This window comes from Chrysoperla carnea, chromosome 5 (genome assembly GCF_905475395.1).
Source record: "Chrysoperla carnea chromosome 5, inChrCarn1.1, whole genome shotgun sequence".
NCBI lineage: Eukaryota > Metazoa > Arthropoda > Insecta > Neuroptera > Chrysopidae > Chrysoperla > Chrysoperla carnea.
In genome coordinates, this window is record NC_058341.1 from 64,979,370 (window position 1) to 64,991,674 (window position 12,305).

The 12,305-nt window shown below is 29.6% G+C and overlaps 1 protein-coding gene across 1 annotated transcript; it reads right to left on the bottom strand.

The window, feature by feature from the left end:
• Window positions 1-221: 221 nt before the first annotated feature.
• On the bottom strand, window positions 222-6,605 carry LOC123300137 (fatty acyl-CoA reductase 1-like). Its single transcript, XM_044882627.1, has 9 exons — window positions 6,276-6,605; window positions 5,827-6,075; window positions 5,008-5,159; window positions 4,004-4,113; window positions 2,797-3,007; window positions 1,984-2,211; window positions 1,274-1,412; window positions 1,081-1,208; window positions 222-351 (listed from the first exon to the last, which is right to left on the bottom strand). Exons 1-9 carry the CDS (start codon window positions 6,561-6,563, stop codon window positions 252-254), a joined length of 1,605 nt encoding a protein of 534 aa, XP_044738562.1. The 5' UTR covers window positions 6,564-6,605; the 3' UTR covers window positions 222-251.
• Window positions 6,606-12,305: the final 5,700 nt, after the last annotated feature.

Genomic DNA, 12,305 nt, shown 5'->3' on the forward strand with positions numbered 1-12,305 from the left:
GTCTATCGTATATGAAGAATTTACGAATTTTTTTTTTTTGTAAAGTGTTAGTGAAATTTTTAATTCTGCCCCCAATTATTTAAAAAAAAAAAAGGGCGAATAATAGTTTTATATACTGATTGGGTTATTTTTTGACTTTCCCAGTTTTAGTATAAGGAAAAATATGGAAAATGGAAGGTCTCTAAACTAGCTTGCTAATTGAGAAATAAAACTTGTACCAATTAATTTTAACTATTAATTTTATTCGTTATCTAAAAGTAACGTTTATACATAAATCTACCATTAAGATTCAAGACTAAAAGAGAACCAATAATTAAAAGACTAATTATCGCAATATGCAGATAGTATTTTCTGTAAAGAACGAAAAAAATTTGTAAATTTCTTATTATGTGTATATAAACAAAGGACCACCATTGTTTATAGAAAATGTCTTTCGGCAAACTGTCAGAAATCTTAGATCTTGAAAACTAAAACAACAGTTTCGATTGCCACAGAGTTCAGAGGGTTTGAGATTTTTTTACCAAAAATTCGATAAAAAACTTTTAAACCAGATGGTAAACAATTTCCAAATTTTTTTAGCTTTATATTGGAACATACGAATTTTTGCTCCTTTTTTCAAGAACTAACATTTCACAAACTTCCAAAAATTTTATTCGGAAGACGAAAGCTATTTTCCATACGCATGATGCTTTTCAAAAAACATTACCTATGTAAGTGAATTTTGGCAAACTGACATAACTATATAATAAAGTCATAGATAAGTCAAATTCCAATACATATGAATAGTTGTTAATACGCAAGAATTACTTTAATTTACTAAGGTAAAGTTTATATTATCTTTTGTATGGTAATGCAGGAACCTACACTTAGCTCCGTCGGCTAAGCAGAGTTAATTGCTATCATTACAATAATAATCTTGGTCAGAAAATACTACGCAAATACACGCTTTTTTTTAAAGCGGACCCTATTATCTTTGTGGAGACGGCATATTTGTGCCGCTATGAGTATTTTCTGATTATAGTCAATGCTAATAATAATCATGCAATAATTATATAAAAGTACATCAAAGTAACATCTTACATTTTTAAATTAAACATTCGTTTGTTAAACGTTTCTTCTGAAAAGTTTTTATCTTTTAATAAATACCGTATTGTGCCATCTCTTTGTATTTTCATTTGATCCGAAATTATATATCCAGAATAATCTACCTGTAAATTTTATATCAAATTGATTCAATTATATTTCAAATGATCTCTTTCGATTTAATACTCACCGAGAACTTATCAACATCCTCTGGTTTCAATATTGCATGCAAAGATTTAAAATTATCATTTTCAAATATCCATTCATTTAATGTGAACGGTGCAAGCTTCATATTTGAATAAAATACTCGGCGATATAATTTAAATAAACTAAAATAATGTTTACTTTTGAGAAATGAAAAACGGTTTGAGTTGTTAATTTAAAATTTTTGGTTCTAATATTTCCTAGTTTTGAGGGTTGATTTTGTATTCGAGAACAAAACTCGCCCGGAAACTTGCTAGTTTTTAATAATCGATTTAAAAATAAAAAACATTGATATTTCTCAGTTCTTTTACAAAAAAAAATCGATTCATATGGTTTATTTACAAAATTTTCCTTTCTTAATCAATTATTTTCACAATAAAATTTTTACAAATAACTTCTTCACTATCTATCATTTTACATCAACACTTTGAGCTATAAACAAAAGTGGGAAAAACCAACCAGTGAAATTAAAACAATCATTTTCGTTAAAAAAAATGGATCTTTCTTATTAAAAAAATAAATTATTTTTTGATAGAATTTTTTTAGAAAGGATAATTAATCGATTATTTTTTAATAAAATTTATTTTTTAATGAAAGTTACATTCCTACCGGCTGCGCCAAGAAACATTTCGTGATTGTATTTAAATACCTACTTGCTTTTATTTTTAAAACAATGAATTAACAATTTTTACTTACTTTAATCTCTGATTGCTTATTTTCAATAAAACACTTAAAAATATTGCTGGAACCAAGTGTAGTGATACAAAATAAAGCCAATACAAATATTTATTTGGCGTATAGACACAAAATGGATACCATAATAGTTGATTTGTTGGATTTTTTAATATTATACTGGAACCGACATTATTAAACAACCCATTGGTAATCTTTATAAAATCACTGGTTGATGAGTTAATTACTAAGCTACAAAAATAAAATTATAAGTAATGTTCCGCAGAATCGAAATTTCGAGGTTACCCAGACGGGTAATTCTGGTCCAATTTTTATAATAAGATTCTTGAAACGTTGCAAGTTAGAATTTTTTGCTTGAATTTGGCAAAATATTCGTTTGAGAAGAAAAGTTACTAGAAAATTCTGTTTTCAAATACCATTGATGATTTCATACCCATGGGCGTACTAAGGGAAGGAAGAGATACCATTGTGTATTGGATCGCTATGGCAAGTTCTTTAAAAATATAATAAAAACTTTGTGGAACATTTATTCTCAGATGAATATTTTGCAAGTTTCAAACAAAAAGTCCGGCTTTTTGGGATTGATTATCTCGGAATTTTAATTTAGCGGCTCAAAAAATGTAAAGGTACCCAAACTTGTGTCGAGCACCTCGATCGATACGCTTACTGTCAGCAGCTACCTATTGGAATTTAAGATTTCCGAACGGAAAATAGGAATCCTTCTTCTGCAATATTATTCTTTGGGAAAACATAAGGAACATTTTACGGTACACCGCAGTTAGTATGAATTTATAGTTACAGGTCATAAAAAATTACCATTTGTTACGATTAGTTTGTTCTAAAGCTTTGTACCATGCTGACGTTATCATTCCTTTTATTGCTATGTCAACAGGCACCCAATCTACCTTCGTATCACCGTTTGCATACACTGCATGAATTACGCCAGCCATAATTCCTGTAAGTAGACCCATTGGTCCATTGTAGTTATCAACCCATCCCGGCATTGGTTCCTTCTCCGAACCAATCACTAAAGCAAAACATAATATATTATAAAAAAATTTGGAGTCATAAAATAAATTAAAAATTTTTACTGATATATCAAATTCGAATTCAGCCTAGACTGAAACTTCAATAGAATTTTCTGGTTAGCTTTCTGGGAAATCGGGGTATAATATTCTTGTTTTGAGCACTTCTCGTATGATAACTGTTCAATTATTATTGAGAAAATCATTTTACCATGTGATAATGGATGGCTTAAATTTGAACTACGATAAAAGTTTTAAAGTGTATCTGTGTTTTAGTAGGCGTTGGATAAAAAGATATATATATACAAACCATAGTAATTTACAACAATGATGTTCAAATAGATAAACAAACTGTATAATTAACAAGTGAAATTTACAAAATTTAAAAAACCCCCGACAAATCTTTCGGGTACGGAACCCTAAACTCGCAATTGAAACATAACTAATAATACTCTCCATGAAATTACTTTTTTTTTCTTAAAGCCTTTTTCAAACTGAGCCAATTTTGAAGATCATCACCAATTTTTTCGGGTACGGAACCCTAAACTCGTAATTGAAACATAGCTAAGAACACTCTCCATTAAATTACCTTTCAAACGAAACAAAAAAATCAAAATCGGTTCATCTGCTTAGGCGCTAAGATGCCACAGACAAACAGATAGACAGACAGACAGACAGACAAACAGACAGGCAGACACACAAACATAGCGGTCAAACTTATGACACCCCCTTTTTTTAGTTCGGAGGTTAAAAAAGTCCACTCTTTTAATGGTCTAGTTATTCCAAAAGCCACTGTTATTTTTTATAAAAGATTTAAGCTTGCTTTTGACTGCTTGACGTCATTGACAACTAAGGATTCATGCCATTAAGGTGGATGATACAGAATCGAAAGACCCAGTGAATTCGCAAATGCTCGTTGTTGCCACAATCAGGTTGCTTTTTACAACCATAAACCCATAACATTAAAAAACTTCAAATGTAATAACATAAAAATTTACCGACTGTAGGACGAAAAATAACTGTTGATACATCTTCACAACTTTCAAAAACAAGTTCTTCGGCAAGATTTTTGGAAAAGGTATACGTATTCGGATATTTATTTAAAATTCTAAAATTAAACGAATCAATTAAATTCATTTATAATGCTCAATTCGTGACTCCAAGATACCATAGATAGCACTGTAATAGCGATTGAAAAGGTTGCAAACACTATCTTAGAACATATAATTAAATGATAAAAAAGGGGAATTTCTGCAGTTGTAAATGATATAAAATAGATTATATGTTCTATGATTTTTTGTTTATTTATCTATACCATGGAGATACATGTTTAACTTACTTCTAGTCGTAGGGAAATCGCGGAATAAATGCACGCATCGCACGCACATAATGACATAACATTTTACATTTATATTAATATGTTATATTATGGTCATTTCTTTGAACATTAGATAGCTGAGTGAGTTAAAGATGACTATGTACACTCACTGTCAAAAAAAGTGCCACAGTTAAAACATTCTAAGCGTACTCATCATATGTTATGTTATAATAGTAACACTTAGAATGTTTTAAAACGAGCATTTTTTGTGACATTGAGATACATATTTTGTTATTTTAGTGATTACTTAGCTCGAATCCAGCAACATTTATAATCATATATAACTATTGGATTTTTTAAATCTATTTCATTCTTGTTATCTTGAACGTTTCTTATTTTATTTTTTGATATCTTTGTATTGTTTTAAATACGAGTAAAATACGAGGTTTATTTTGTCGACTATAGAGACAGTTGTTTGGGTTCTGAAGTTTTTAGTGCTTGAGTTAAAAAATGGGATACTATTACAGAAAACGGACATATTATCGTATACTATATATAAAATTGTGTTCCGCGTTTTCGCTGGGACTAGAATTAAGTGATGTTACCATCCTTTCCAATCGCCATTACATTCTTATCTATGGTAACACGGAGTTGCGAATTGGAGCATCTTTACAAGTAACATACTTTTGTTCAAGAATATTGAGCACATTTTCATCCATAATTTCAGCTGCTTTAATCATAGTTTTCCAATCCGTTGTTGAGTTATAAACCTTTTCTTCGATTGCGTCCACGTCTTTATCGACATTACAATAAGTGGTTGACGTATATAGGAAAACCTAACCACAGAAAAAGAACTTTATAATTCGCTATCAAAGAAGTAGTCAATAGGGTATCTTGCAAAATATTATCTTGTGGCTGCTTACTGTGACATGTATTTTAGCATGTTATATTAAAGTCATTACTTTGAACTAAGGATAGTTAAGTTAGTAGAAGTGTAGCTATATAATTGGTTATTTTAGTGATTACTCGGTTCGAATCCAGCAGCAGTGTAATCAGTCACATGCAGAAAAAAAACTATGGTTAAAAATATGGCCGCTTTATAATTATACTGTCTCCTGTTTTAGTCCAGTAACGTATCAGTCATCAGTAATAAAACTCTGTGTATTGGCTACGCCCAAGCGAAGTGAGCTATACTGAGCCGAAATATAGTATTTGCACCTGATGTATCTTAAAGAAAAAATTGGATAATCTTGGACGTTTTCCGTAATATACATCAGTATACTGACCAGTAGTAATGGCGTCATGAATCGTCATATTGTGCTTGTGATAAAAGTTTGACAAATAACTATTAAGCCGGCCATGTATGCATTAGATTGTGCGAAATAATAATAAAATAATAATTGAAAATTATGTTTCAACAACATATTGTCGTAATATTGGCACTAACTTGTGATGAAGTCAATTTTACTGAAGGTTCAATATACGTTTTTATTAAATGATTACCTTTAAATTTTGCATTTGTTTAAGTATTTTTAACATTTCTCTAGTTCCTCGTGTGTTAATTAAAATAGCTTCCTTCAAAGAATCATCAAATCGAACAGATGCTGCCACATGGAATACAATATTTATTTCATGAATTATAAATTCCAAATCAGAATCAGATAAACCACATTCTAGTTCGCGGATATCTCCTTTAATTACTTTTACTTTTGATAATGATTCCGGGTATTCTGCTTTTAATCTGTCAAATAACTGAAATGAAGTTGAAATGAATACGTATATAAGTGCAAGGAGAAGTGGAACAAGTCAGGTAACAAAATATTTCTTATAAAATAAGTGATTAAACATTCCTCAGGCTTACGTTTTATCACAAATCTGTCATCCCTAATAAGTAAGCATCAGTATATTTCTCCAGAATCCTTACTATTCGTAGGAATAACATAAAAACTTACAGGTATATTAAACATTTTATTTAATCTTTCTTCATCCGTATAATTTTTCTTCGAACGCAATAATAAATAAATCCCCTTAATTTTTGGACATGAACGGAGTAATTTTTCAATTAAAACTTTGCCCATAAAGCCAGTACCGCCAGTAACCAGAATGTTTTGGTCAGCATAAAATTCACTAATTGATGGTACATTCTTTGATAACTGCGATAGAGTTACTTTATCCACAAACACTTTCTTTGTCGGCTTAAGGATATTATCTTCAACAATATAATTATTATTATCAAACATTTTAGAACAACCGGAACAAAGACCAATACAAAGAATAAAACTTATGCCAATTTTACTAAAATATTGAAATATTGAGCAATATTGATTGTATTTAAATGAAATGATTTTTTTTTATATTTTCCTCGAAAATATAGACCTATGCGTTGTATCGAAAGTCTTTGGTGTGGATTCGGGGTGTGTTATAAATATGTTTCATGATCTTTTGAACATTTCTATAGCATGTAAGGTTGTTCACTAAGTAAAACGGTGTTATACTATATTTTGAAGAATTTCAACAATTTGGAGGAAATTCCCTGCAAAATATAAAAATACTGCTTATTTCGGCGAATTTTAATTTTTTACAGCGCATTTAATTTAGTCAGAGGGAGTTGTAAATTAGAATATAAACTGGGTTAGTAACAAGGAAGTGCCTTTTATTATTGTCTACTTTCCATACCCCTTCCCTCTTTTTTCTCTCGAAGTATCAAAAATTTCCGCAATTTTGGTGCTTTGTGTGTTTCCATAGTCTCTCCAAATTGAACTAAATAAAAATCTGTGTATAGGTTGAGTTAGTGAAAAGAAAGTGTCTTTTGCGAATGTAAACTTACCAACCACCCTCTCCATTTTTATTTTGGAAGAACATAGATTGGCGAGTGTTTTTAGACATTTGCTCATCTCTAAAGTTCTCTCAAATTGAGCTATAAGCTTGCAAATTTATCCAAGAATTGAGTAATAATAACGAACAGCCTATTGGTTGTGGCAATTTTCTGGCCGCTCTTCCAGCCACTTTATGTTAATGTTTCATGTGTTCAAAAACATGAAAAAACAAAAATTACATTTCAATAGAAGACATTAAATAATTAAATAGTGAAAGGAAAATATAACTTTAATGGTGGAGCTCTGTTGCTCACGAGTGTTTTTTTTTGGTTATTTTTAAGAATAATTTTATTGAAATTGATCCAAATTTTGGTAAATTGATGCCAAATATAAGGTGATCCAAGTACAATAGTATTAAACAATTACAAAAAAAAAACTTTTTAAGGACTGTTAAGGAGATATGCAAGGATTGAATAATCTGAGGGATTTCAATAAAACTTTATAAATACATTTTTTGATGAACACAGTTTTCAAAAATCACAAAAAATTCCTAGATCATCGGGCTTTTTATTATTATTTTATCGTTCAAAGTTGGCTGAAAAAATGATGACTCATATAGGTTATCCTTTTCAATTGGATATTTTTATATCAATAAATCTGGACAGTGTGATAAAAAACTATCTAAAATATTTAGACAATTTTGTAGTTTATAATAATACCATAAAAATATAAGGTTGTCGATGGCATATAAAAATTTTAATTTAATTTAATTATGAGTTCATCGAAGATCCATTATTTGATGAACAGAGATGTCTATAGTTAGAGTATTGATGATTGAAGAGAGATATCTATATTTATCAAATTTATGAGCAGCACTTGCATACAATATATTTATAATTTTTGTAGTTGTGTATTGTAAAGCTAAAAATAACACATTATTTGACTACAAAGCATGTATTTGGTTTATATGTATGTACCGTGTAATAAACCAAAATTTTTATACAATACTGTAGGGAAACAAATACCTTAAGTAGTGGTAGCCGAACAGACGTTTGCCGAATCATTAAATATTTCCCAAAAGTCTTTGTCAATTTAGCGATAAAGGAAGGAAATGAAGCCAAAGCACACTTGATGTTAGAACACACTTGATATATGAACTTTGGCAGAAAATCACTTACATTTGGCAGAAAATCACTGACCAAATGAATTTCACACAGTCCAAAATAGTTATACGTCATCATGTTTGTTTTTCCTTACCTGTTCCCAGTTATTATCAACTTGAATATAAACCTTATATTACAATTTTGTGTGATGGGACGAATGTTGAATTTTGTACATGCGCATGAGAATGCGAATGTTTATTTCCAATATTCGCGAATGCGAATGTTAACTTTCAAATGAAACGCTCACAAATTCTAATGTATTAACTTAATTAATCCTTATATATTATTTCTTCAGCATGTTTTTTTTCTGCCCATACCTTTCCTTTCTTATTTCTTTATCAGATTCCATGATTCACCTCTCATGCCGGCTTCCGATGAAAAATATAGGTACTCACGGACTAAAATTGTGCCGCTTAGGAAAAAACCGGCTAGACAAATAATAATTATTTAATTTTAACGAAAAACAAGTGAAAATAAACAATTGACTGAGTTAATTGTTGAAATACCATGTATAGACAATGTTGATTACTCTATCACATTACACATACATACATGTTACACATATATGACTGATATACCCATATAATACTACAACTTGTGCATAATATGCGCTCTCACGGGTAAACAGTGATGTTTACGAAATGTTTTAATGTTTCAAACAAAAGTTGTTTATTTTTTGATAAGGAACATTTTTTGCATTTAAACTTTTTGTTCTATCTCTAACGGTTTACAAGATGGGTCCTACGGACCCAAAACCCAATTGACCTATTTTACTCATTTACGAACTTGACCTCACTTTTTACGCCCTAAGCATGCTATAAAAATTTCAGCTTGATATCTCTTTTCGTTTTTGAGTAATCGTGATGACAGACGGACAGACAGACGACAGACGACAGACAGACAGACAACCGGAAATGGACTAATTAGGTAATTTTATGAACATCTACACCAAAATTTTATTCATAGCATCAATATTTTTAAGCGTTACAAACTTGGGACTAAACTTAATATACTATGTATATTTTATATTTAAAATTATTTAAAAATACGCGAATATTCGCGAATGCGAATATTCGTCCCATCACTATGTGAGGCAATGAATCTGACAAGAGTTAAGAACAAACAAAACTAATGAAATATTTTGGTTTGTTAAAGAAAGGGTGTATAAAAGGTAAAATTAGTCACAGTTAAACCTTTTTAGAGACTCACTCACTTATTTAATAAACAAACTATCAGCAACAGTAATATGCATATTTTTGGAATTCTAATTACTATACATGAGTATTTAAAAAAAGCCCTTGACCTAGACCAGAAGTGCAAGTGTTAAAATATGAAACAATGCATGTTTACATTTAATTTTGCTGAAAAATTTTGTTTTCCTTGCTAATGATATAAATTTGAAAGTAACACTGTCTGTCTGTTCTATAGTTCGTATATCGCAGTCGAAAGCTCGCTCCGATTTCGATGAAATTTTTTACGAGGACATGTGAAAATCTGAGGACGATATAAGGCTACACTTTATTTTTGAAAATACCACTTACATTTAAAAATTGCTATAAGCTTGCTTCTAAGCCATATTTAAAACATCTTAATTTTTTTTATGAATTAAGAAGGCTATTGGGGTCAAATGTATATATTGTGAAGAGTGCTAAGCTGTTAAGGATGCTTTGTGATGTATTTAGAATCAGGGATCAATGCGAAAGTCTCTTTTTTGCATAGTTTTGTATGTATCTATGTACATATATGCATGTAATGATTGCTTACTATACAGAATGTTCGATTTACATCTAGGCATATAAATATCACGAGTATGACAGAGTTAATGCGTTAAGCAACGCATCTAAGTAAGAGGTATTATAGGTGTTATATGAAATTGCAAAAGTGACTTGTATCATGGCTTATCTGTTGTAGTTCATCTATTCAACTAAGAAACTACCACTCTCCAAGCGTATTACAACTATCTCAACGCATATCGAAGCTTCAACATAGAAGAAGCATGTACCTCTCACTTAGATACATTGCTTAACGCATGTATTCTCTGATATTCGTGATATTTATATGCCTAGATGTAAATTAAACATTCTATATATTAATTTCAAAAATTTATTATTTTTGAAAAAAAAAAATTAAAATCGGCCAATGAAGCAGGCGGGTCACGACTAGTTATTGAATAATTACAATAGCTACAATAGATTAATAAAATGCAAATCATTTAAACCATATTTTTTCTCACTATTGTTTTTTTTTTTACTGCATCTCAAAATAAACTTTTAAGTTCGATCGATTTAATCCTAGGTAGACTCCGAACAAAATTAATATCCAACATTTACATAAATATTTCAAATATTTGTAAAAATAAATTTTACTGTACTTCATTATCTAATTTCCATGTTCTAAACATCAAAATATGTAATATCTAGCCTAGTGTTAGTAAAATAAAATAGAATAAATTATAGAAAATACATTTTTCAGTTACTTATCAGTTAGGTAGAAAAGAAAGCTATTACGCCCACTAGGCGTAATATCACGATTTATTTTTTTTTTTTGCGAAATAATAGATACATAAAATGTGTTAAGTCGTCTAACAATCTTAGAAAAGTGTTGTTTCAAACTGATTTGTTCAATAGGGAATATTCATGTATTTTTTTTTATATTTTTAATTCATTTACATTCGTTTACACCGTTATAACATAGTAAAAAATATAAATACTGTTTAAAAATGCTGTAATTAAGTGTAAAAAAAATTTAAAATACAGAATAATTTTGAGATGTTTAAACGCACTCTTTTTGCGCTCTGTGCTGATGACGTATTAATATGTAACCTGTCAATTGGTGACAGTTCAATGTATAATTTATACTTTAAAAAATGAATTTCCAACACAGAATTTACACTCGTTATTATTAAGTTTTCTAATAAAAGTCGTAGAATAATATAACTCGATGTAATACCATACAAAACATACCATACAGTATGTCAAGGAATTTGATAAGCCAATACTATGATGTCCATTTTAAATTTGAATTTCCGCTTTACAAATTTTGCATTTCTCTCACTGAATTTGCACTTTTATTAATTAATTTTAAAATAACTTAAATAATGGTTTAGTTGAAATATCCATCCAATAAAGTAACGGAAAAAAAATTTTGAACCAAATTTAAATTTCATGAATATTCCCTATTAGATTATTTTATTTAACAGCCAATAACAGCTATCTGTTATAAGTGCAGTAACATAAAAAAATACTACCTCTGAATATTTCTATCATTTCTTATTTATAACAAATTTTAATGATAGCATTTTTGAACTTGAGCAAAATTATTTAAATTATGTGAGAAAATTGAAAATTCATCAACTAATCATCCATGTAACGTACTAATTCGAATAAGTGTATCGCATACAATAAATGGTTCGGTTACGGTTCTTTTGGAGCCCAAATTTAACAGTTGATTCTAATAGAACTAGTATAAGTTAAATTAACGCATTTCGAATCGAACATCCTGTTTATGCTGCTAACAAGATACATAATTAGCAGCCCTGGTAACAAAAATTATATATAATCATATATAATTATATAAAATTATATATAATTATTATATATGAGTATATATAACTACGGGCTGACTGACCAGCCCTGTTCTAACACCTAAATTACTGACAATCATAACTGTTATTTATATGCAATATACAATCTGTATAACAATTTTCAGCTTTGGTAATTTCATTTTTGTACCACGTAAAACTTAAACGTTTCGATAGCATATATCTGACCCCTGTTCTATCGTTCACTTGACTGACCGCAGTATATGTGTGTACACAACTACTGTAAAAAATCTTCAAATTATCAGCTTTAGTAAATTCAACGAATTTTTCTTGGCCTGGCTCTTAATCCATATTCTCTGCTACTATAGACTCGAGAAAACACTTTGAAATTCTTAAAGTTGGCCTCTCTAAAATAATTCGATCATAGAAGTGAAGGTTGCCATAGTATTGATAGCAACAAAG

Bases quoted from the DNA above. Each gene is read 5' to 3' on its own strand.
- LOC123300137 (XM_044882627.1), bottom strand. From the start codon at position 6,563: ATGTTTGATAATAATAATTATATTGTTGAAGATAATATCCTTAAGCCG. The intron at 1,209-1,273 runs GTGAGTATTAAA...TAAAATTTACAG, and splicing joins AGGATGTTGATAAGTTCTCG to GTAGATTATTCTGGATATAT. The intron at 352-1,080 runs GTAAGATGTTAC...CGTTCTTTACAG, and splicing joins CGAATGTTTAATTTAAAAAT to AAAATACTATCTGCATATTG.